This window comes from Aphelocoma coerulescens, chromosome 7 (genome assembly GCF_041296385.1).
Source record: "Aphelocoma coerulescens isolate FSJ_1873_10779 chromosome 7, UR_Acoe_1.0, whole genome shotgun sequence".
NCBI lineage: Eukaryota > Metazoa > Chordata > Aves > Passeriformes > Corvidae > Aphelocoma > Aphelocoma coerulescens.
The window spans coordinates 13416015-13440977 of NC_091021.1; the positions used below are offsets into that span (position 1 = coordinate 13416015).

At 40.4% G+C, this 24963-nt stretch overlaps 1 protein-coding gene and 1 long non-coding RNA gene across 5 annotated transcripts in view; one reads left to right on the forward strand and one right to left on the reverse strand.

The window, feature by feature from the left end:
• Window positions 1-243: 243 nt before the first annotated feature.
• On the reverse strand, window positions 244-8226 carry LOC138113655 (uncharacterized). Its single transcript, XR_011152298.1, has 3 exons — window positions 8158-8226; window positions 7942-8014; window positions 244-1431 (listed from the first exon to the last, which is right to left on the reverse strand). It is a non-coding gene; the product is annotated as an uncharacterized lncRNA (long non-coding RNA).
• The window catches only part of INO80D (INO80 complex subunit D), a 46655-nt gene continuing 29662 nt past the window's right edge, over window positions 7971-24963 (forward strand). For 2 of the 4 annotated variants that reach the window (XM_069022257.1, XM_069022255.1), the window contains exons 1-5: window positions 7971-8558; window positions 9867-9936; window positions 17601-17696; window positions 17804-18050; window positions 23571-24319. In XM_069022257.1, the coding sequence (XP_068878358.1) occupies window positions 17833-18050; window positions 23571-24319 (967 nt within the window). In that variant the 5' untranslated portion in view covers window positions 7971-8558; window positions 9867-9936; window positions 17601-17696; window positions 17804-17832. Of the gene's footprint in view, window positions 8559-9543; window positions 9937-17600; window positions 17697-17803; window positions 18051-23570; window positions 24320-24963 lie in introns of those variants that run through there. The other 2 variants (XM_069022256.1, XM_069022258.1) reach the window with 2 other exon arrangements.

Sequence of the window (24963 nt, forward strand, 5' to 3'; positions counted from 1 at the left end):
TTTGGAATGCTTTTTGGTTTTTGTGAAAGCTCTATGTCCTTCAATTAGTATGTATAGTAGATTCTTGTTTCTATTCAAAAACTGTCCAGCCTTTAGCAAGAAAGGCAAGAAGGGAAAAAAGTACAGGTGGTGCTCTCTGTCCTGTTTCTACTCCATTTCCCACCTAACTAGGCACCAAGTACAGACTTATTCAGCCAAACTTGGTAATAGCAACAAGGCTCTATAAATTTGACAGTTGGAAACTAGATAGTAAAGAGAGATCTAAATTAGCATTCTTATCCACTGCGTTTAGAGCATAGCCCTTCCCTTATCTCTTCTGTTTGCTCTGGTGGCTGGACAGCTGGTACACATGAAGACTTTCACCCAGCTAGTGACAAAAGGGTAACAGGGGTCTGCGAAGGCAGGGAAGTGGCATAGGTTGGGCAAAATACTGGAACAAAAATTCCAAAAACAGGGCTATTCACGCAACTTACTTCTGTTTATTTAAGAGAAAAAGTTTACAGTTAGTGTTCCTATTTGCCGGTTCTGAAGCTGCAACCTCAGATTAGAGAATTACAAAAAAGCAGTGATGAAGAGCTGGGATGGTGGGAGATGAACACACTCTGAGTATTGTTCTTGGTGGTTAAGGTAAGGGCTGACCAGTCAGGTGCTCACACTGCATCAGCCGTCAGTGTGCTGCTGCAGCTCACTCCACGTGTAAGGCCGGTGGGTGCCTTTATCCTGTGCTGGAGTGGGCAGGAGCTTTGTCATGCTTTGTTTTGGAGCTGAGCCCAGCCCCGGAGGAGATGCAATTCCTGCAATTCCCCGAGTGCAGCCCTGGTTCCACCTGGTGGCCAACTGGCAGAACTTCTCAGCGGGTGCATCGCCAGTTACCTTCAGGTGCAGTAACCTTTATCTCGTCTGCTCCTGTGCACTCCTGCCTGTACAGCCTGCCAAGGAACAGGAATGGGTCTGGGGAGAGATGGCTGGGGTTAGTCATTGAGTATCCTTCTCTCTGAACACAGCCCTGTGTAAACACGGCTCTTGTGTGCAAACTATTAACCCCAAACATGACTTAGATTAAACCTTGCCTTTTTGTAGCCTTATCTTCAGCAGGTGGTTGTGGGGAGTAGAGAAGGCAAAGGGTGTGTTAATTCAAGGTAAAACGATACTATGCAGTTACATTTTCAAGCAAGTATAGGCCAGGTGCAGTCAGATTAAAGAGCAACTATATCTGCAGGCAGATTTAAGCATCTTAAGTCTAAAGCTGTGGTTTCAAACCAAACAACAACAAAAAAAATCAAACAAAAAAACCCAAACCAACCAGACAAAACCAAAACAAAGACCCCAAACCCTGTTCAATAGCCACCTTACTGAAAGCAGCAGCATCTCATGGGTGCATCCCTGTAGTTCCAAAGGGAGAGTGCTTAAAACCCTGGGCAGTGTAGTGAGCTGCCTCAGTAAAAAGAAACATAACGGAATTCAAGTCAAACAGGTGTGTCCTCAGCAAGACTCTGAAATGTCCAGCAAAATTAGGCCATTCATAAAAATAGTTGTAACTGACTTATTTTTTAATATATCTTGAAGCATAGCTTAAGGCAGAAAAGAGAGCGTCTGTAGCATTTCCCAAGAAGTACAAGATTTTGGATCAGTGCCTCTTCTGAGGCTGATAAAATTTTTGCAAGACTGTCTGCTACATGCTTGATTGGGGGATGTGCTGTATTTTAATGTTGAAACCAACAAAAATGCAGCTCTAAAGGAAAAGGGTCATAGCTCTAAAGGAAAACCAGAGTGACAGACTGGCATCAGCCTTAATCCAAAGGGGAAAGGTAATATAACTTCATCTCTGTCCCCACACCCCTGCTCCTCATAAAATACTCCAAACAATGGCTAAGCCAAAACATCCTCTCCCAAAACAAGACAGTCTCCTAATAATGATTTGTTGTGTTGTCCTTCGAACATGCAGTAAGATGAAATCACCTTTAGTGATGAAGGGTTGGAAGATGACTCTTTCAAGGCACTGACAGGACAGAGAAAGTGCTGAGAAGCAAACAGATAGAAGAGGACTTCATGCTGACTACCAACATGGAAAAAAAGTACTAAATAAATGGGGAATTCTGGAGAACAGCTCAAAGTTAAGGACTTGGCTGACAACTGCAGTAAGCTTTTTAGACTGAGTACGAGAACCCCACAAAACGTTAAAATGCCTAAGTTCTCCCAGAATTACTTGAGAAGTTGCATTGCTCAAGTTTTTAACTTCCTATTTAAAAACAACAAAATACAAAACAAAGCCAAACACAACACACCATTTTCAATTTCTTAATAGATGTTAACAGATTATTATTATTCATAAAATGCCAAATGGGCACAAGAACCTTTGCAAACAAAACACTTAAGTTCACAGAGAGTCACAAGGAAAGCTTAGTTCAGAAATGAACACCAAATCCTTCACTGTGTGTGTGGACTTATACAAGTCATGGTCCTTTCTGTTGTGTAAGGTTTTATCCAAAAGACACTTTACAGTAACACTTATTAGTTGATGGAATGATGTCAGCAAAGTGTCCCCAAGTACCCAGATTACTCCAACTCTTCATAGCTCAGCACCACAGAAAAATGGCAGAGAGAGACATAAATAACACATATAAAGCCTTGTGATTCAAACAAAATGAGTGATTCCATGATCAGCAAAGCCTGCTATGCTAAACACTGTTAATAATTATTGTTTTCCTCCACCTACATGTACACATCTATTCACAGTGCCTAAAGCTGAGAAGCCTATTGAGATTTAGAGGCATAAGAGGGAGCGGAGACATCTCCTCACTCAGCCAATACTGAATTTTGAATATACTTAACTAATATTTCAAATAAATTGTTTTACTTCTTTTTGTCATCATCTGTACACCTGTGTTTATGTTTGAAATGGATCAGAGATGAGAACCATGTATCAAAAAGAAACATACTAAAAGCAAAAAACTTAATGTGTAACAAATAACTTTCAAAAGCCACTGGAATCCCATGACCCTAGACACTAATTAAGCCTTATGCTTTGATGTTAGCTCAGCTCCAACTGTTTTTGAAAAATCCTGTCCTTGATGCTTTTTATTTCTCAATTATCCATCACAGGATATTCCACACCTTTGTTGGAAGCTACTCTCAGAAGACTTAAGAGACTGTTGATTTGGCCCAGAGTGGGAATTCAGATCTTTCCAGCTTGCAGTGGTGACCAAGACCCTCTGCAACCCAAATGTAAATGAGTAACTGGACTAATAGCAGAGACAAGGACTAGAGATAAAGTGTATAGCTTCTTAAACACTACAATTACAGTTAATGAAATATCAATAGACAGAAGCAGATAGTAAAAATACAACAGTATACTTTGAATTAACAGAGGGCTTCCCAGTAAAATGGGATGGTATTAGAGCATTCTGCTGGGACAGCTTATTCCATTCATTTGTCCTTTATTTAAAGAGGTCTCCACAGATACCCAACGTACTCTGGACAACCTTCCCACAATTAATAGTCTTACTGTTTTGTCTTTGCTGAGCTTTAGGAAGACAATACCATTTATTTAATGTAGATTAAAATACACATTGATAATGAAGAACAGATTAGTGAAGTCTTAGTTAATTACTATTTTCAGTACAGTTCACTCTCAATTAATTATATTATCATGTAATAGCTAGCATACATCTGCTCCCAATTGGTTAAATACTTCTGCAGCTATACTCCTACTGAAACCTGCAGCAAAATTCCCATTACTCAAAAAAGCTTTAATGAAGCCCCTAAGACTCAGGAAAACAAGACTAGTCATCTGTACTTCGTGTTGCCTTGCTAGCATTCAGGGCTTTAAACGAAGTAAAGCAAAGTTACTCTGTTGTACATATGGCTCGTCCTATACTTTCAGCTGTGCTATCTGCCACACAGGAGAGCACTAAAGCATGGGTTTGAGGGAGTTTAGCAGATGAATTAAGAAGCTCAATTTATGCCATAACCTAGAGAAGAATCCTCAGAGTGTAGACTGTTTTTAACATAAGGACTCTGCGGTTTGGAAAAAGAGCAAAAAGCATGCAAATACACACAACTGCAGCAGACAGAGTAACTGAAACCCAGATATGCAAGAGACAACCATTGCTATAAAATTTCCATGTTAAAGAATTGTTGAAAAATAAGAATAAGCATTTTCCCATAATACTAATATTCTGGGATTTAATGGTTAGCTTTACCCCTGAACTTGTCACTATTAAATAAACTAACACCACATAACAGCTGCTCAAGATACTGCTTTGAAGAATGTATCATAACTTTGGGTTTTATTTGATTTCTCACCCTTTTCAGTCTTCAAACGCCTAAAGACAAGATCCTCTATACAAACATGGCTCTTCGGATATGAATATCTTGAATTAACATCTATACATTAAGAGTTGTTCCTCCCCTTCACAACATTCACCTGCATTTTAGATAAATTGCTAATCCCTTTCAAAAGCATTTGAAGACATTGGAACTGTTTCCTCAGTGTGTGTTTTTCAAGAAATAATACCAAGATGCTGACATTATAACCCTATTTTGTGGAGAACCTGAGACTCTTCATCACATGCACAGAGTCTAAGTCATGCTTCAGAAATTCTTGAGGTCTGCACTCGGGGTGCATACGACCTTGGGAGAGAGTCAAGGTTCATTTCTTGATGCAGCCTCCTCCAGTAACTGGTGTACAACCTAAAGTACCTATTTCATTGCTTTATTAGACTCACAAAGCTTATTCACTGCGTCACTGCCCTCCGTCTCACTACTAATACAAGTGAGACACATCAGCACAGAATGCCTCATTAGCCAGAAACCTGTGATTTACAGAACATTAATGTTCGTTGACCACTCTGTGCTCAAGTGTACAATAAGTTTACTGGATGGAGCTGTTGGTTCAGGGATGAGGTCGATTTAAATCAAGGCAGACAGACCCATTCTGAAGAAACGGTAGCTTCAGAATACAATTCTGAATGTTGTACAGGGGACCTTTTGTGCTTCGGGTTTACACGCTGTCCTTGTACAGAAGTTTCAGAGTCCAATTTGTTCTCCAGTGTAATTTCAGAGTACTGCTCTACCCATCAAAATAATGTATGTCCCAACTTGAGTCTTGTCCATAAGGATAAGCAAATCTTTTTTAGAAAAATAATTTCATTCTACATTACTAAAGCTAGCAGATTGCTCCTTTAGGTTGTTACCGCGTAACATTTTATTTTCAGCAAAACAATCAAAATAATATCTGCATCTCTTAATAACTTAGTGAAAAGCAAATTACTCTCAGGTAAATACAGTTTTGTTAAATAAATTTCTCTATCCATAAAGTACAAATTTTAATTTCTCTGTTGAATGATTACACAACAGTCCACGTAACTAAGATCTGGCAAATTTTTCGTCTTTACTTTCTCCTCCTTAAAAAGATTGAATTATTTTTTTTTGTACAAGATACTAAAAGTATCCCATTTCAACTTTTCCTATTCCAAACTAGATTCAAAATGTTTCTCCTTTTGCTTGGCATTAAGCTTCTGGCTTCACAATTAACACACATCAAATAGATCTCAGAATGTCACCAAAATGTGTAATGCTACTATGATGCGTGTTTAAATTTAGGCATGCAAGTAATCCGATTAAAGTCAGTATCTGCGAAGTCAAACACATAAGCCAAAGAAAAGGTTTAATAATGGTTCAGTGCACAGGTTCTCAAGTGCATTCAGAGCCATTTCTCTAAAATGTTGTATCATCTGCATCCCATTAAAAAAATACAATTCCAAGATACTAAGTGTGCTGTACAGATATTCTCAAGAGTACCACAGAGAGATGCAGCATAGATTAGTTGTTCATGGTGTGCCTCTCTTCCTAAAACACAAAACACATCTTAATAGCCCAATGAAGAGAACTTGAACTGTAGTTGAATTATACTGAACTACTGAATTACAGTTGAAAACAGCAATTCTCTTGTTTAACACAATGGTTGATACAAGAAATCACTTTGTACAGAAACTTCAATTTGGTACTCCAGCAAAATCCTACCGACTTGGTAAGAGTTTTATGCAAGGAATTATAGAGTGATCCTTCAAACACTTCCGAATTAGTAAGTGCTAACAAGGCCTGCAGGCATTTGCAAAACTGGGGTCTGAGAATTTGTCCCTTTATCTATCTATCTATTTAGAATAAAAGAAAAATAAATGCTAGTTTATGCCACATTTGTTGAATTACTAAATCAATTGAGATAATTTATTTGCAATATTTCAAAGGGCTTGCGGTTTTTCAATCATCCCATACCTCACCAACATTTGTAATCTCTGTCATTCCTGTAATGAATTGTAGGTATAGGATATAAAAGTAGTTTTTGTTGAAATAGCTTACAAAAATAATCATCATATTTCATGCTCCAGAGCATACAATAAAGACTGATAAAATTATGAAGGATCCTAATTATTGCATTACTTCTATACAAAGCACAAACTCTTTGGAAATACAATATAGGAGCAAAATATTTGGGGTTTTTTTGTTGTTTTCTAAAATTAGCAGAATTATGCATTTAATGGATTAATAACTGAAAAACAGAAAAAAAAATTGAATAACAGAAAAACACCTCCCATGCAGTAATTCCATTGAATGCAACACTCTGGATTATTAAAATGAGCTAGGTAGACTAACCATAATCTAAAAAAAAAACCCTGCTAAACAAAAAATAAACAGTTTGACACAAAGACCAGCTGACTTTTAATCATACTTTAATTAAAATCTATTTATCTAAATGAAAAACCCACTATGAACACACGAACTACGCTCACCATGCAGGCTGGGCAAACTCAAAGTACGTTTTGAAATGTGGATGTACCTAAAGAACAGGATTTTTTTTTTTTTTTTTTTAAGATTACAAGAACTCAACTAAACCAATATATTTCAGATTTGGGAGGGGAGAGGAAGAGGTTGATAACATACTAAGCAATTCAGTACCTTCATCCATATGACCTTCGTCTGACTGCAGTTCAATTACTTTATACCACCTGAACAATTTTTACAATGGAAAAAACAAAACGTATAGCTCATTAGTTTCCTAATTATTTCCTCTTCCTTCGGGACAAATAAAAAGGCATCTTTGCAGTTCATCTCTGAATAGGGCTGTACATAGTACTACCTCAAGAAACATTACCACAGATCTGCTCAATACAGTGATCAGTACCTTCACCTATAGATACACCACAGCATCTCACATTGTTTTGACAGCATTTAATATATCTTTTACAATCTAATAAAAGAATCTGCAACAAAGAAAAATACTATTAATTTATATTACAAGACACTGTAGTATAAATTTATAGCATTTCTCAACTCTGTAAGTAAGTCAGGAATAATATTCATAAATATCAAGAACAAAGTCCCCAAATCAAAACATTAAAAGAACCAAACCAGATTTTTAGAAGGCTGCAAACTGTTTTGAAAACATTAAAACCAAAACTCAACTATTGCCCCCAAATTTCTTGCTATAACTTCTGTTTTTTTCACATCCCATCCTGAAGGGCAGACAATGCTAAATTTATGACAGCACAATTTCTCAGATATCTATCACAGGTTCCTCTCACTCACATTAAATCCCCCATAGTTTCTCTAAATAGCCTACTCTAGAAAGAAATAAAAAAGTAAAAATAAAAAAAAAAAAGGATTTTTTTTTTTTCCTATCCGTACATTCAATTTTATTTACAATGCCTTGAGAGAAAGAAAGACGTTATGGTACAGTTACACCAAACTATCCAACATCAATCTCAGCTGTTTACTAAGATTACGAATACCAAAAAAAAAGTTACACCAACTTTCACAATTACACACTAATTTTTAGAACCATCACACAATGACAAAAAAGTTATCAACTTTATAAATACAGAAAAAAATTACATGGTTTTAAGAACAACAAAGTTACTAAAAATATATATTTTACCATACCTCCTTTAAATTTTTTTCCCGAGAGTTGATCTTTACAGGTTATTAAAAAAAATATTTCTTCAGCCACAAGCCTCTGTATTTTATTTTTATTTAAAATAAAAAGTCACACAAATGTTAAAATATTTTGTTTTGGCCATTTGGCTCCCTCCTCCAAATTGACACTTTATAAAAACCTTCTATACTTTTTTTCCCCCTCCCTCTCTCCCTCTCTACTACCTCCAAGATGGTAGGAAAGTTGTTGTTTTGGAGGGCAGAGGAGCCGCTCTCTGATGTTATGTCCTCTCGGTGCCTGTAGTGGTGCTATAGGAGGCTGCTGGCTCTCTTCTTGAGCAGCCCCAGCAGCCCTGCCTTCTTTGCTGGAGAATATATTCAGGGATTCCCCTTAATAATCACCTACCCTCTGAGCACTTTGTAGTTTTAAAATAATAAAAGAGCCCCCAAAGCTTCCTCCCCACAAAAAGCAGGATCTTCTCAGAGACAGGGGGGCAGCAGCTCCTCAGCACAGAGCCCGAGCACATTCCCAGTCCCTCTGCTGGGGAGGAAACTCTGATCTGTCAGCCCAACAGAGGGAAAGGGGGGAGAGGAGAGAGAGGAGGGAAAAAAAAGCAGCTGGAAAGGTAAGCCAGGCCCGGCCTGCATCCCCGGGCTCGCGTAGCGCGGCAGGCGGTGCGGAGGGTGCAGGGCGGGCGGGGAGGCGGGCTACGCGAGGCCGGGGATCGGCCGGGGCGGTGTAGGCCGCAGTAGGGGGTGCGGGGAGCCAGGGGGGTTTTTGAAGCTTTCGAGCGCCGGGAAGAGCGCCGGAGGCGGGTGAGACGGCCGCCGGGGCCCAGCGGGAGGGTCGGGGCGCGGCGCCTTTGCCCGGGAGGTGAAGGGCGGCGGGGGAGAACGGGGGCGGGGGGCGCTAGGCCTCGGCGCGGCGCGGCCCGGCCGTTCCGCTCCCCGCCCCGCCGGGCCCCCCGCGCCGGGCCCCGGGCCCCGAGCGGGCCGAGCCCCGCAGCCACCGGGGCCGGGCGGCTGGGGGGAGGCTGTGGGGGCGCCGTGGCCGCTCTTCCCCCCCCTCCCCCCCAGGCCCCCCCGACCCCCGCGCGGGGCGAAGGGGCCACGGGACGGGGGGACGGGGGCGGCATTAATTTGCCGAAATGACTTTTAATGAGCGGGGGTGGGGTGGGGGGGCGCCCCCTCCCCCAGCCCGGTGCGGGGCCGCCGCGGCGGAGGCGGTGCCGGTCCCGCGGGGCTGCGCCGGCCGCGGCCTGGAAAGTTTCGCGGCGTTTTTGGGGTGCTTTACTCCCCTACCGCCGCCGCCGCCCACCCCCCGCCCGCGGCCGTGGGGACGGTGCCGGCGGGGCGGGGGGACCTCGGAATGCGGCCGCAGGTTCCCCCCCCGCCCGTCCCGTCCCCCCTTTTTTCCCCGTCGGTGACCCCCTTCGGCCGGGCCGGCGGCGGGTGGATTCGCCGCACAACTTTTTGGGAGGGAGTGGAGGGTGTTTTTGGGGGTGCGAGGAGGCCCTCGGAGTGCCCCCCCCCCCCCCCCCCCCCCAAACTGTCGGCACGTGGGGCCCCGGGCCGGTCCCAGGAGCAGGGAACGAGGGGCAGGGGCGAGGGGCTGCCCTGGCTGCACCTCCGCTCCCCGGCACATGCCGGGGCTGGCGGCTGCCTGAACCCCGCCGGGGCCGGGCTGGGGTCCCTCAGCCGCCCCACTGTCCCAGGACCCGTTAGCGGGACAGGAGCAGCAGCCCACTGGCACCTCAGCCAGGGAAGGGATTGCCTCAGTAGCCCCTACAGAGCAAAGGCTGTGTCTGGCCCCCTCTCCTGTCCCCACTGGACACCCTAACTGTCCCTGTGGGTTGGGGTCCCGCTGTGGTCGGGGGTCTGTGTGAGGTGCTGCTGCCCCCCAGGACTGAAAATGAAAGGATCGTTTTTTTCAGGGAAAAGAACGTCTGGTAGTTGTGAAGTGAGTGCACTGGAAGACCCACCAACGCGCTTCACCCCGCACAGGTGAAATAGCTCCGGTTTCTAATGCGGGAGGTGGCGCGTTTTGGCCAAATATTCCTTAATGTGTCTTTTAGGTCAAAATTATAATGGCTTTCTACAAGTAACCTCAAATGAATTTTGGAAGTGACAGTGATGCTCACCTTAAAGCCTTATATTGTACCATCTGTTTAAAATACATAGAGTTAGTTCTAACTTTCTTACTCAATAGCATGCAATGCAGGTTTATTTTAAGGCCTTTCAGTTTTTGAGGATTGGGAGACTTAAATATAAAATTGACAAAATTAGGGCAATGCATCATTCCCCTGTAGACAGCTGCCCTCCCGTATGGGCTCACCTGTACTGGCAGTGTTTCATGCTCAGGCCATACCCACCAGGTACCACTGCTGATGGCTGAACTGGAGCACTTGTGTTTTGTATGAAGCTGTCACTTACGGCCTGGTGACATTCAGCCTTTTGCATGAACTGTTTATAATAGATACAAAGATCACACAAGTTTTATTAATTGTAAAGCTAAATTATCTACAAAAAGCGAGCCATACTTTACATACTGGGGGTTATTTTGATGTTCAATATTTTTGTGATGAGTGAATGAATTTCTTTGTAGGGCCTGGTCCTACAGAACTGCATATACCATGTTCTCATGGTGTGGTAAATCATCAGGAGGTACAAATTTATTTTAAGACCACACTGAAACTCCAATAGCTTATACCTGCTGAAAGGCTCCTCTGTGAGGAGCTCTATTGGTTTATTTATTGAGTATTCCTACTGAAGCAAGAATGATATTGTATTGTGTGAAAGTAAGCTTATTTGTCTTTGTAGTATTGGGAGTAAAAATGAGACAAAGGTATTTTGTTCAACCTCATATGGAAGGGCAGGTTATCTGTTATTTGAATAAATAAAAGACTTGGACTTTCTCCCCCCTCCCCCCCCAATTACAGATGTGAGGTGTGTTGTGGTATGTTTAATCTCTACTTTATCGCAGGATCGTGATTTCAGTATTTTGAGATAATGTTTTTAAAGTACATTTCTGCTATGTTCAATGTCCTAAAGGGTCCATTTGTTGCTATATCTGAAGGCCACCTCTCTGCAGCCCTGCTCATTCTGGCAAAACCCAGGCCTGTTTATAACTACATTGAAATAAGCATGCATGAGAACCTCCCTGTGAGGATGTCATAGCAGGACTGGGGCCTGAGACCTGTTCAAGTAGAGAAATCCTTCTTCGAAAGACTTTCAAGATACAGAGCCCATCTTGAACCTTAGGTCAGGAATAGCCATGTTTAGGAAGTTACTTTTTTGAAATCTATAGGAATGTACTCTTGGCAGTAGTTATGAATTTTCGTACCTTAGATCTTTTTTCTTTAGAAATCCTCTGAAGTTTCTAAAATTCTTAGTCTTAAATGTTTGTTGTTTTTTAGGGTTTGAGGTATCTTTGTCAGGTTTTCTCTAAGGTACTTTGAGGTACAGATGAGTGAATCAGCTGAAATAAAAATTCTTGCTTAAGTTCATTTGGTCTAAGAAAACAAAAATAACCTGTTCAGTTTGTGAGCAAAGAGTTTTTTTCCCTCGTCATAGTTATGTTTTCTGCTCTTGATTGTAATTAGTTACAAGTCCTGTGAGTTTTCTAGCTGTTACTATTATTAGGAATAATGCTTAAGTTTAATTCTGTATTTATTGTGTTATATTCTAAAACATAATGTGTTGCCTAAAATATTCTGGTGCTTTCCTGTTAATATATTGGACATCCTTATGCAATGTAAACTGCCTTTTTCTAGAGCTGAAGTAATAAGCTTTCTAAAAAGGCAGAATGAGGGCAATATTGCTTCTTTCTTCCTAGGTAGATCTTTACATATGAAAAAAGTAGTCCAAAATACTATTCCAGGTAGTAACTAAAAATATCTTGTAAAATCTTAACATGTTGAATGCCTTGATCTGTCAGGGTGCTTGCATGTGTGTTGCAGTGCCCACACTTCAGAGGCCTTCCTGAGCAAGGACTGTACTCTAGTTAATAAAAGTGTTCTGTACAGGAACTCTCATAGTTGACTTTGGTTGCTTCCCAGTGTTCTCTGTCTCAGTTTGAATGCTTTTACTGACAAAAAGACTCTTGTTTCCACAATTACAGCATTCTTGGTTTGGTAGCTGAGTGTAGTAGAGAATTGAGCTGTTAAAAGACTAACTAAGCCAAACTTTTGGTTAGATCACAAAATAGGGACAGAAGTTATAACTTGTGCAGTTGATGTTGATCACAATTAGATTTGGTACAGCTTCTCTTGATAGAACAAAACATTTAAAAGAGAGATATTTTTTGCTATGAAATATAAAAAATGAATGTTTTCTCCTTAAAAGTATACTTTTTACTAATACTGTTTGAAAAGTTTGCTATAAAGTAGCTTTAAACGCATGTCTTTTTGTCATGAATTTTATGGCTTCTGTTCATTTTGGAGTGGATGAAATTCCATGTTGCCAAACATCTTGCACTCTGTGTGTTTGCGTAGTTTCAGGAAATGGATCTGACAGTGGCAGGTACTTGTTCTTTCTTGGTCCAGAGGAATTGACAAAACTACTATTTATGTTATTTGTGTTTGTGGAGAAGCTGAGGTTCTTGTAGGTCAATGTTGTACTTCTGGCCCCAAGCTGATGATTTTGGAAACATATGGAGATGACATACCTTGTCTGTGAGATGTCATGAACACACCAAGCAATTTAACAGGAAATTTGGGCTACTATTAGCAAATGCAAAACAACACAGTAAAGACGTCTGTAGTTGTGGATTTTGTTTAGATGCAGTGTGTGATGCTCTGAGCTCAGTCCTCTTAATTATACATCTTTTAACCACCAGCATATAATTGCCTTGCAATTTACAATGCATTTGGGGATTCCATTGCCTAAAAGGGTCTTACGTACATTGAATGTCAAGTTCTGAGCATATGTTTAAGAATGTACCAACCCACATGATTTAAAACACTCTAATATTTTCAGCGCAGCATTTGCTCAAAATTGCCAATCTGAATTTTGAGGCTATAGTGCTTTGGGCTTTCTATTAGTGAGTAAGGCATTAACCTGTAGACTGCAGATTATGTCAGGTACCAGATCTCTGTGTAGCATAATGCTTGTACTTGGGTGTGGTTAAAGATTGTCTTCCAAAGTTTGCTGCTACACTGTTTTCCAGCCTCTCTGAAGGGCTGTTTAACTCTTTTGGAGGAGGGTATGTGGAGTGCAGTGCTACAACTTTGTTGTCTTTAGAGCTGATGTGCTCTGCAAGGGAGCTGATTATGCCGGTACTGAAAAGCCGGTACCAAAAGCAGTTGGGAGCTGGCTGCTTCCAGAGGGTGATAGCAGGTACTGGCAATTGGACAGGTGTGTTCCTGTGTGTATTGAAATCTTTCATTTCTCTTTTTGCAGTCACTGTGCAAACCACCTTCAGTTGTCTTACAGACTCCAGTGGCTGCACTCAGCAGGACAAATTGCTCTGCTCTTAAGTGCTGATGTTTCAGAGTGTGACTTTGCTCTGTCTCCTGCCTGTCCTTGCTATAAAGCCTTGCTGGGGTGCTAGGTTTGTTACTCTTCTTCACATGTCCAGATAGGACTTTAGCCAGAGGGAGAAAATTTTTTTCCAGTCAGCTGTTCAAGAGTAAAAATGGGACAAGGGGAGAAATTAATGTGTTATGAAGTTACAAATATTAGTGGTAACCTCATAAGAATGTGAAAAATACCCTGCTGGGTCAGATCAGCTTGGATCCAACCTATGTTCTGAATTGGGCAGTAGGAAAAAGTGATGCTATTTAGGAAGAGCATGAAAGCCCAGACACTTTTTTTGTGCTTTCTTCTCTTACTCCTCCATCACCCATGTTTGTTAAAGTGGTCATGCTGGCGGGTACGTCACTTAAGTCCCCATTGTCTATGAACTTCTCTATTGCCTTTTTGAACCTGATAATACTGTCTGCTTCCATGGGTCTCATGTGACAGCAAGTTCCAGCAGTTCACTACCTGTGAGTAGTAAAAGCAAAGAAATACTTCTTTGATATGTTTTGAGTCAATCTCTTACTAGCTTCATCAGGTACCCCTAGTTCTGATATTGTGTGATCTGGTATATGACTGCTCTGTATTTACCTTGTTTCCTACCATGATTTTTTAAACCTCAGTCATGTTTTACATCATTTGGCAAGGGCACACATTTTTGGATTCCCTTCTGTCCTTTGCCCTGTTGTTTCTGACTAGCTCAAAATCTTTTATTTAGAATCAGTTGTGTAAAGAAAATCTGGGCTCCTTAAGAAGCAGCTTCTGGTTTCTCATTCACAGGTTGTGGCTAAAGTTCGTTTGAGCACATACAGGCATACATTTTTTTTTTATGTTGAACCTTCTACATCTTCAAGGCAGAGTGTAAATGCAAAACTGAAAACAGCTTCCAGAAAGTTTTGTATTCTGATATTTTTATAGTGAAGTACAGCTGCTTAAGCATTTGCTTTTTCCAGGGGAAGTCCATGTTTCCGTCATCTCTTACTGAATCCTGTGGGACAAAAATAATTTCTCCCCCACCCACTATTTAGCTAAGTGTAGTTTCAGTTCTCTTCAGTTAAGTGACACGTGCCTATTCCATGCTTGTGCTACTTTTTACGTAGCAGCAAAAAGCTCTGTTAAGAACTCCTGTAAATTGTTAAAAATAAAACACTGCATCAGATGAAATCAGAATGAAGCAATTTAAGTGTCTTTGTTACTTTTATATATATATTTATACACACACACACATATGCACTCTTATGTGGTATGCCATGGAAGTAAATAGAAAAAGCTCTTTTTAGATTAAGTCCAACTTCAGTCTCTGATCCTGGCAGTGTATCCACATAGTGACATGCCTTTTGGGGAGTCTGTTTAAGAATCTATCAATAAAGATATAATTGCAAGTGTGAGAAAATTGCTGTGTTGTTTTTTTTGATGTACTATTGGTTGGCTACTATGTTTTATTAGCTTTCTCGTTCCTTGCACTGTAGTTGCACTAATTGATTCCTGTCAGGATTTTTAACATGATTATATTAGCATGAACTTCTCTTAGTGTATATATAGACCCAAAAATTCATGTTCATGCTCATTGGTTTCCCTGGGGATTATTGTCAGTATTTTTGTGTGAATGTTTCATATAGCATTGTACTTGTGCCCTGTATCTCTCAGACAAGTGAGAAGTGAAATACTATGCCTGCCTTGACACAGTCAAGTTAAATGCAAAAATAAGACTTAATTATGAGTTAAGTCCAAAAATAAAACTGTGGCCACAAGAATAAGTCTAGGATTATAGTGGCTGGGAATTGTGGAGCAGTTTCTTTACAGAAGCTTAATGGAGGCACACATGCTATGCATTTCTCACTGTTTACTTGGGAACCATCTTGAGGAACTCTTTCCCTTCGGTCGGTTTGCTTGACAACCTTCAGAAAAGAAATAACAGCTGAGTTGTACAAAAGAGGAGAAGGTTAGTGATCCATCAGAAACTCTGCAGAGCATGATAGTAGAAGTTTAAAAGAAGGTGATAAACCAGAAGAAAATAGAGAGCAAAATGTAGGTCACCCCAGTTGCAAGATACACTTGGTCTTTCAAGTTTTATGTCCAGTCCAGTATGCCACCTAATACAAGCTTTGATAACCTATTGAGAGAAGCAGACTCCTCAGCAAAAGGCTTTCTGTCAGCATTGTGTGTGTGAGATGCAAGTAGTTAAGACCCACTTGATTACTTTTGCTGCCATAGTAATAGATGAGTCCATCTCTCAAACATGTGGGATGCAAACACTGACCACAACTCCTGTATGGGTCGTGTTCCCATAGGATTTATGTTTTTCGTTCATATTGTTGCTCAATAATACTGAAGGGTATGTCAGTATCTGCCTGAGCCAAGGTAACTGAAAGGATTATTTGGTCCTTAACATGCTAAAGAAGAGATTGTTCCCTCTTCCTATTCTGTGTTTTTGAAGGGCACAGTCAACAGTGAACTTTCCAAGACTGATGTAATGTGGAAAGTCATACTCCAGTAATTGGTTTCAAATATATATATATAGTGTATGTGCTTCTATGCCTTGAGAAAAGTTGGGAAAGCTATTGGAACTGGACTAGGCATCTGTGCTTATGTTGTGACTGTCTGGTGTAAGCAAAGTGCAAGGCCGCTGCCTCTGGGGGTGCCTGCTTGCATGTGTGCGTGGAAGGGGAAAATGTGTATCAAGAGGAAATAGAAAGTTATCATTATTGTCAAATGACTGTTCAGGTCGCTTGCAGTAGTTACATTCTGTAGCACCTGTCTCCATTCTATATGCTCTGTATGCTGTACATGTGCATGTGAAGCTGTTCCAAGAATTTTAAGTGTGTTTTAAATTTTTTTAGTACTCTTCTGTCTTTCTGCTAGATATATGCTAATGAAGGCCAGATTTATGCCATTTACTCTGCGGGATAGGGTGGTTTGCTTTTCTAGATCCCCTAGTGCCATAGTGCTTTGTCATTTTCTCATGGTACTCTTTTACAGCAGAAAGTGGAGGCTTTTACCTTTACATGAGGAAAGTGCATCTTTCCTGCAAAGTCTGTATAGACTTCCTCCTTGCAATCCTACTCTTGCCATTTTGGGCATTGGGAACAAGTAAGTTCATTGAGGTGATAATCTGTACAATTGTTACATGCCTCTAATTTATTACATATTTTCTGAATATCACCTCTGTGAGCATTCTTTTCCTTGCTGTATAAAACATATGAAACTGAACTGAGTACAGAATGAATACACAGTGTTTAAAAGACTTCATTGCAGTGCTTCAGGATGACGTTTCTGAATAAAAGTTACCTTTTGCAGGTTAAGTTTAGTGCATCAGAGTAGCTGCAGAATTTATGTACTGTTAATTTTATTTGAAACTACTTTGGGATGGTTTGGGGGTTTTGTTTGTTTTTTTTAAAAAGACCTTCATAATGTTGGGAACTGAAAAAGTACCTTATAGCTGCATGGATTTGCATTGTAGGAATCTACTTTAGGGGGAAAACTCACCAGCCTCTTGCTGAATTGACATTTCAGCCCTCCTGGCATTGATGGGATTAATTTGACGTATATTAATGCCTGCATTTCCCTAAAATAAGTAGTGAGGTAGGATAAATGGAGATGAACCATGGTGACCTCAGGAAGGACTGCATATGGATGCTTGCAGAAATTGTAAGCCGCTACAAGATCTGAAGACTGTTCATCAGGTGTGGTAAAGAAAGCTTTTCTTAAAAAAAAAAGCTTTGTTGCACTGACTGACGAAATAATTTAGCAGAGCAAAGACAGTCTCTGGTGGTTTTGTAAGCAAAAATATTTGAAGTAAACCCTCTGCAATCAAACAAGTTAATCATCTTTCAGCTTGATTTCTGAAAGCAAGTGATCTAATCTGACACTTAACCTTTTTAAACTTGTAGCTTCTAATCACCTTCTGGTAGATGAGTGAAGTTATGTTTAAGTGATTTAAGTGTGGTGGCAGTAGAATTTTCCTTCCCCCAGTAATTTCTTGCACGTTTTCCAAAGATCCATGACTACTGATTGAAAACTGTTGTGCTATGGATTTGTTTTATTGGATGCTAGCTGAACCACAGGCTCGGTGACTACATGTGCCTGTTTACTTACTGTAGTAATATCTGTTTTATTCTGACTGACATTGACCCTTTTGATATTTTCCTTAGACAATCTGCTTCATCTTGGTTCATCATCATTCCAGGATAGTGGTGTCCTTGGGGCTCTCTCTTAACATTGACATGGTACAGAAGATTTAAAATCAGGTATTGTTTTGGGTCCTTCTTTCCGGCTAAAATGAAACACATAACCTAGAACTGAATGCAGTTTTTCTTCCCTTCTGTGATTTGTCTCAATATTTTGGTTCTTTCAGCTGATGTTCACAAGGAATAGAGTCACGTGATGTATGAAGGCAAACACATACACTTCTCTGAGGTTGACAATAAGCCCTTGTGCTCATATAGCCCCAAACTGTGCAAGCAGAGGCGACTTAACGGCTACGCCTTCTGTATCAGACACGTTCTGGAGGACAAGACTGCCCCCTTCAAGCAATGTGAATATGTGGCCAAGTATAACAGCCAACGCTGCACCAACCCTATCCCCAAGTCTGAGGACCGTAGGTGAGTTGTGGTTTCCTATCTGCAAAGGGGGAAGTGGCTGGGACAGAGGCTTGAGCTTTATTTAAGTTGCTGCCTGGTTTCAGGATGAGGGAGGAACTGGCTTGCGTGAATTGTATTCCAGGATGTTCCTTTGAGGATTTTGTTTTAAGAGCAGTAAACTTTATTTTCTGTGGGAGTCAAGTACTCAGAGAGAGGGCAGTAACTTAATCCCAAGGAAGTTTATGGGAGAGTTCACTTCTTTTCTCAAATTCACTATAAACTGTGGATCAAACCTGCTACACAATATCAGCTGTTATAACTCATTTGCTTTGTCACTCATAGTCCATGCTCTTAGAAAGGCCTTCTTGTTTAGCCAGCAGTGCCAAAAGCACGCTTCCATCTGCTTTTTCAGGACAAGCAGTTGAAGATGCTTATCTTCTGGATACGGGGAGCAGTGACACATAGGGACAAATCCAGAATTACAATTCATTGTTGGTGATTTGATACTGATCTGTAGTGTTATTTTACTGAAATAAAGTAAACATTACTCGATAACGGATGAGCCAGCCGGGAAGGTGCCACATGCTCCCTTTCTTCTTTGCTTCCCTTATTTTTGTCCCCCTCCCTGCCCAAATGAAGATGCCCAGAGTGCCCATGTATTAAATTCCTTGCAAAAGATAGTCCTTGAAATTGTTGAGAGCTGGGAATTAAAAGCAGATTTCCTGAACTACAGCCCATACTGTAACCACAAGGGCATTCTTCCTTGCTCTTTAAGACTTCCTGAACACCAGTCTCATTGGTGCTGCTTGGGCTGAAGTAGCAGAATTTGTCTAATCTTGTCTGCTGTCGATATATAACTTTATTTTTCAGAGCTGTCACTGCAGGTTTTGCCAGTAACACAGTGTTTATTAATGTGTGTTAACTATCTGAGGCTCATTCTCATAGAAATGCTTTTTTAAACATAAAATATGAACAAAATATGCCAAAAAAAATCAAACCACTATTCACTGACCTTTCACATTATTAGCTGCCATTCACTAACCTTTTGCGTTATTAGCAGTGTTCCCACTGTGCCCTACATATAACTTCCTTCTCAGCTCACAGCTCCCTCTCTTGTCTGAAACAACAGTTGGACTGTGCTCTAAATTAACTTGCACTTCACCTGCCATTTCAGCTGAGGAGACTGATGAAGTGAGAAAAAAACATGAATGTTTGTCAAAAGCTGTAGGGCAAATGCTCAAATGGCACAAGATGAATAACTTTAAGCTGTAATTTGACAGTCGGTGAGTGTTTCTTTGCTACTGTACAATTGAGGCTCTTTGGAAATAAGCTCACAGAAATGGTCATAGAAATTGTTAGCACAAATGGTACACTGTAATTTCAAATGCAAGAGCTGACTGAGCCAGAGTTCCTGTTTACCAGGGGTCATACTGAAAAACAATAGAAGTAATAGTACTTAATGACATTTTTTTACGTCTCATATGTTCCCATGGAATTTGTGATTTTTCTTTACACCTTGAATTGAGTTCACACTTTGTTCTTTTTGATTTTTCTCAACTTAAAGTGAAGTGTGGTCATGACATCTGGTGTATGTTATATTAGAATAATTCAATTGCATGTCGAGTGTCACATTACAGTACTTGAAGAGGACAGCAGGTGTCTGAAAGAGAAAATAAACTTTTAATTTCAAATGAGAGGATGTGATAGTTTGAAAGAATATTTTAAAAGACTGTTTCTTGGGGCAGAGTTTAATTTTAACAATAACATTTAATGAATGCTAGTGATAAGACTGTGGCTGTTCTAAACTTCTTTTTTTTTGGCAAGCAAACCTGTATCTGTTTCTTAGGAGACTTTTTTCACACTCCGTTCAATATAAAGATGTTTGCAGTGTCTGAGTTCTTCACTCATAGCTTTTCATTTTCTGTATACAGAATTACTGTCAGATGGTCATTCTGTCAGTTTTAGACATGTAACTGTACATGATCAGAAGCAGGCTGTATGATGCTCTGACAGCTATCTTCTTTTATACTTTTAGAGATTGTTAAAAAAAAGTGTTTCAAGAAGATGCATACATCATATGCCAATAGCTTCATAGTCTGTCCACAGATAATTGAAAAGAATTACCACTTGACCCCAGACAAATGAGATGCTACCAGCCACAAAGATGGTTAATATGGTGCCATATTATTAGATTTCTTATTAACCATTAAAGTTCTACAAATTAAATATATTAATAGTGCTTGACTTCATTGCCTCATTTGAAGTCTGATTTTTCTATTATCTTGTTTTTTTAAAGAATGTATATATATTGGGATGATACACACATGGGGTTTATATCTCTGTTTTCTCTGAATACATCTCCTACTTCTTTCTTAGCCAGATACACACAAAGATAATGAAATGCAACTTGATTTTTAAATATAGGGTTACTGCAATTTACTTGGGTTAAACACTATTTTGTCTCTAATTCTCCTCACTCAGGAGAATCTTTAAATAATTTGTTAATATACAAGCTGCTCCCCGGTTTATTTGAATCTTCTTTTAAGTAAGTGTTAGAAATTGATACCAAACTGGGGTGTACTAAGAAGCAGTATACAGTTGTAGGTAAAAAACCTCACTGTCTGAATTCTTGCCTTCCCAGTGGATGTGGGAAACTGTCCAGCTGAAGCCTTCAGAGCCCACCACATTTTGTGTGCCTCATGTTATGATAATTTTAATGGTTATCAACCCACCATATGTGTGGACTTCATTTGACCTTACCTGCACAGAATAAGTGCCTTTGGCACTGAATGAGGAAGGGGAAAATAAACTGTATTAGATACTTACTGTGATACTGTCAGCTGAGCATAACTCACAGACAGGTTATAGAAGTGACAAGCTGAGCCTCTAAGTCAGGCTCATCAGGATTGGCTCTTGTAGGGCCAGCTTGACCCTAATGGGTTGCATGCTCAGAGCTATATGAAAAGCCCTGTGCTACTTGTGGGTTCTATTCCTGTCTTCCCAGTAATCTGACTTCCATGGAGCTTGAACTACTAATGCAGACTCTGCAGCACCGTGTGAAGTCAGAGCCAGTTTAGGCCAGGGCCAACTAAAAAGCCATCCTGGAATGTGCAGGATGGGGAAATGTGTGTGCGTGCCCCCCTGGCTGTGCGCAGGGCTAGCGAGAGCCTGACTGGGTTAAGGCTGAGTTGGTGCTAGTGGGAGCTATGCCTAGCCAAAACTGCTTGTGTGCAGTCTTCTTTACCCAGAGAAGACTGAACTGCTCTTCCTGGTTACTTCTTACTCCTCTTAGTCCAAGGTGTAACAGCCTTGGTTATTCTGGAAGATGGGGAGTTGACAGAGCCTAAAGCACAGAGCCAAGTCAGTGTGTACTGGAGTCTGAATGTTGTAGCCTGGCATCTGTGGGTTTGTGTCCAGAGGAGCCAGTTGGCTCTTAGTGATGCAGTATGGTCAGCTCTAAGAGCCAAAGCTTTATCCTCTGCCGTATAAAAATGATTCTGTTAGAGTTAAATGAACAAGCCAAACCCTTAACAGCCTAAAACTCTGAGAATTTTAGCAAGCTTATTACCTTTCCATAGACTTATTCACCTTTTTTATTTTTTTTTCTTACTGTTTTTGTAATGAAAACAGACTATCCAGTTCTACCTCCTCACATCAGCACAAGCACAGGATGACAGTAATTTAAGTTCTGAACAATATAAGGGAAGCATTTCCATTGAGCAAAATACTCTTTATATTGGCATAAGAGGGAAAAGAATTCCGTTGTGTTTGTTTTGTCTGTTTATTGGTTTTTATTCTTCTGTCATGCTAAAAGTGCTGTTGTAACTGTTCAAACAAAATATTTTAATAGGGCTTAATTTTAAATATGGAAACAGTGCTTGTTGACTTTAAGGAAAGCTTTATTGAGCCCTCATTATATAACTTTATTTTTAGAAGTTCATCTCTCAGTATGAATTTACAGTATTCCAGTGTGTTCTAATAAGGACTGCACAAGTTGTTGGCTTTTAGCTTGCCTCATCTAGGTTTATTTATTACTTAAAACATAATGTAATGAAGAAATTATTTAGGCAATAATAAATAGCAGTACTTTTCAGCCTTTTCTGATTTGTGAAACCTTAGGAATGTGGGTCTCTCAAGAAGCTACATATATGGAGACCATTAAAGAGCATATATGAAGTTGCTTTCTCTTTTTTCCCTTTTAAGGACCCTTTAGAGCTGTTCACACATTGTTTCTTTAGAAATGGGTAGACAAGTTGAAAGTGTCTAAACAAAAGTGCTAAACCTTTTTTGGGGGGTTGTTTTGGGCTTTTCTGCCATTTTTTTTCCTCCATGAAGACCAGAAATAATATAATTTTAACCTATTTGTTCAACAAAACTTACAGTTCTCAGATTCATACTGATCAGATTTTAAAGAACACCTTCATGAGTATTTTACTATCTGGTCCATAATTACCTGGATGCAGACATCACTCTTTCCTTGTATCTTTGGTCATCTATAAGCTGTAAGTTATAGATGGGATTCTTCAAAGGCAAGTTCTGATCTGACTGCTGGTGGATTCTACAGAGGCAGGAGTGCCTGCCTGTGGCATACAGGAAAAGGATCACATCATGGTTCCTAAATTTCTGTCACATGCTGGTTCCAGTCAGACAAAATTGAATTGCTTACTTTTTAGTATGTTACGTGTGGCATAAATTATAATTATTTTAGCTTTCATGACAAATTTTCAAAGACTTCTTTGCTTTTTTTTTTAATATAATAACTTTGAAAGATTTTCATATTAGAAGAACTTAAAATCCGTTTGTGGATTGTATGTATACGTATTCCTGGCATTGTGTAAATGCTTTCTGGCAGCAGAGAATTTGTTTTAAACTAGATTTTTATTTGAAGAACATTCGGCTAATCCTCTGGCATCAAAATTCTTCATATTAAACTACTAAAACAGAATTTAAGTATTTATGGTACTTGTTCAGTAAGTGGAAATAGTGATCCTTCACAGCAGATGTCTACTGAGATTGTCCTTATCAGAAACTGCTCCCTACTACAGTGGAATTCATAATAATAATTATGTATGCGTTGATGAAAATGTTAACTACTTCCACTGAAAGAACAGGCAAATGAAAGGAAGTAGTCTTCAATGTACTTTTTCTTAGGAGCTTTTGAAATCATCAGTTAATGGTTTGCGTTCTTGCTGCTTTATGTATCAGACTGTCCCTTTGTTTTGTTCACTTTGGTTTTTGACTATTTACCCTATTAGAGAGTTAAGATTTTGAATGATTGTGGGTGATTCTCCTATGAATAGTAAATGAAGAATCTTACATCTTAAGATTAGAAATAGTCACTCTTATAAGTTGTTTTTCTGCGGGTTTGGGAGAACCACAGTTACCTGTTGTATTAGAAGCAGTTACGTACACTTGTTGTAAAACCTCTTTTGTTTCTATTTATATTTGCTTGAGATGTGTGTGTGGGTTTCTGTTAAATGATGTCTTCAGATTTTACTTATGGGAGTTTAGTTAATAATTGACTGCTTTTATTTTTGAAAGGTACTGCAACAGCCACCTGCAGGTACTTGGCTTTATACCGAAAAAGGAGAGGAAGAAAAAGAATGATCCCATAGAGGAGGTAAAGGTCAGGCATCAGATGGATGCTATGGCCTTCAGTCTGACAGTGCCCACCCTGGCCTTGAAGATGCCCAATGGGCTGGATGGGATGTCCCTCTCCCCTCCAGGGGCAAGGCTTCCTCTCCACTACCTGGAGGCAGAATTAGAAGACCCCTTTGCTTTCAATGAGGAGGATGATGACCTAAAGAAAGGGGCAACAGTGAAGAAAAAGTTGCAGAGCAAGTTGGCTCAAAACCGGCAGCGCCAGAGAGAGACAGAGATTTTAAAAGTTCGCCAAGAGCACTTTAGCCCCATTCCTGCACCTTTGCAGCAGCAGCCTCTGCAGCAGCAGCACTCCCATCTGCCACCTTCATCAGCTTCGTTAAAGCCGACAGGGCTACCGCAGGGCATAGTCTGCAAGTCACCTCAACCTCTGAACACCAGCCTACCAATGCAGGGAGTGGCACCCACCACACACACTATAGCACAAGCGCGGCAGTTGTCTAACAAGAGACCTCTGCCTCTCCTGCCACCCGCCAGGGCTCCTGTCACGGACCCGCCAAGGACTGACCGGGTCCTCATGAAAGCCACAGCCTTCTCTCCGCACTCTTCCTGCATGAGCCGGCTACAGAGACTGGTGAAACTGTGCACTCGAAAACAGCAGCTGGACACTGATCTGTTTCCTCATTTAGGTGAGTAGGCAATAGATGCACTGCAGCTGTATTTTTTAACCTGAAACCGAAAGACTAAAGGGGAATGTCTTCCTAGCCCTGTCCAGCATTCCTGTGTGGCCCTTACAAAATAACTCTGAGCTACGTAATCTCTTGGCATTTTCTTTAGCTCTGTTGTCTATGAAGGGAATGCCTGGACCCATCACAGGTGGTTTATGGCATTTTAGTTGTTTGTCCTTCTTAATGTTCTGTTAACCATTTGAGAAATCAAACTGAGGTGTAGAAAACATTGTTTGGATTATAGAGACCTCGTGTAGAAGGTTTGCAGCTCAAGTAGTAAAGGTGACACTGGTGGTACCTACATGAGTGGACAAAGTTAGATTGAACGTTAGGTGTTGTGACAGTGGGGATACTGTAACATGCCTATATCAAACCAGGAGTCCCGTGGAAAAGAAATATATATGTGGACAGATTCTTGGTAGATGTTTCAAGGTGTGTGACAAGTCCATGTGACAAAATGAACATAAGGAAAAATTTGGCGATTTGGCCCATCAATCTCTGCAAATTCAAATTTCCAGTTGACTTGACTGGAAAATTGGAACACATGAGAATTTTTCTTGACTGGGCCCTATTTATGTATAGAATATGGATGAACAAAAGGAAAA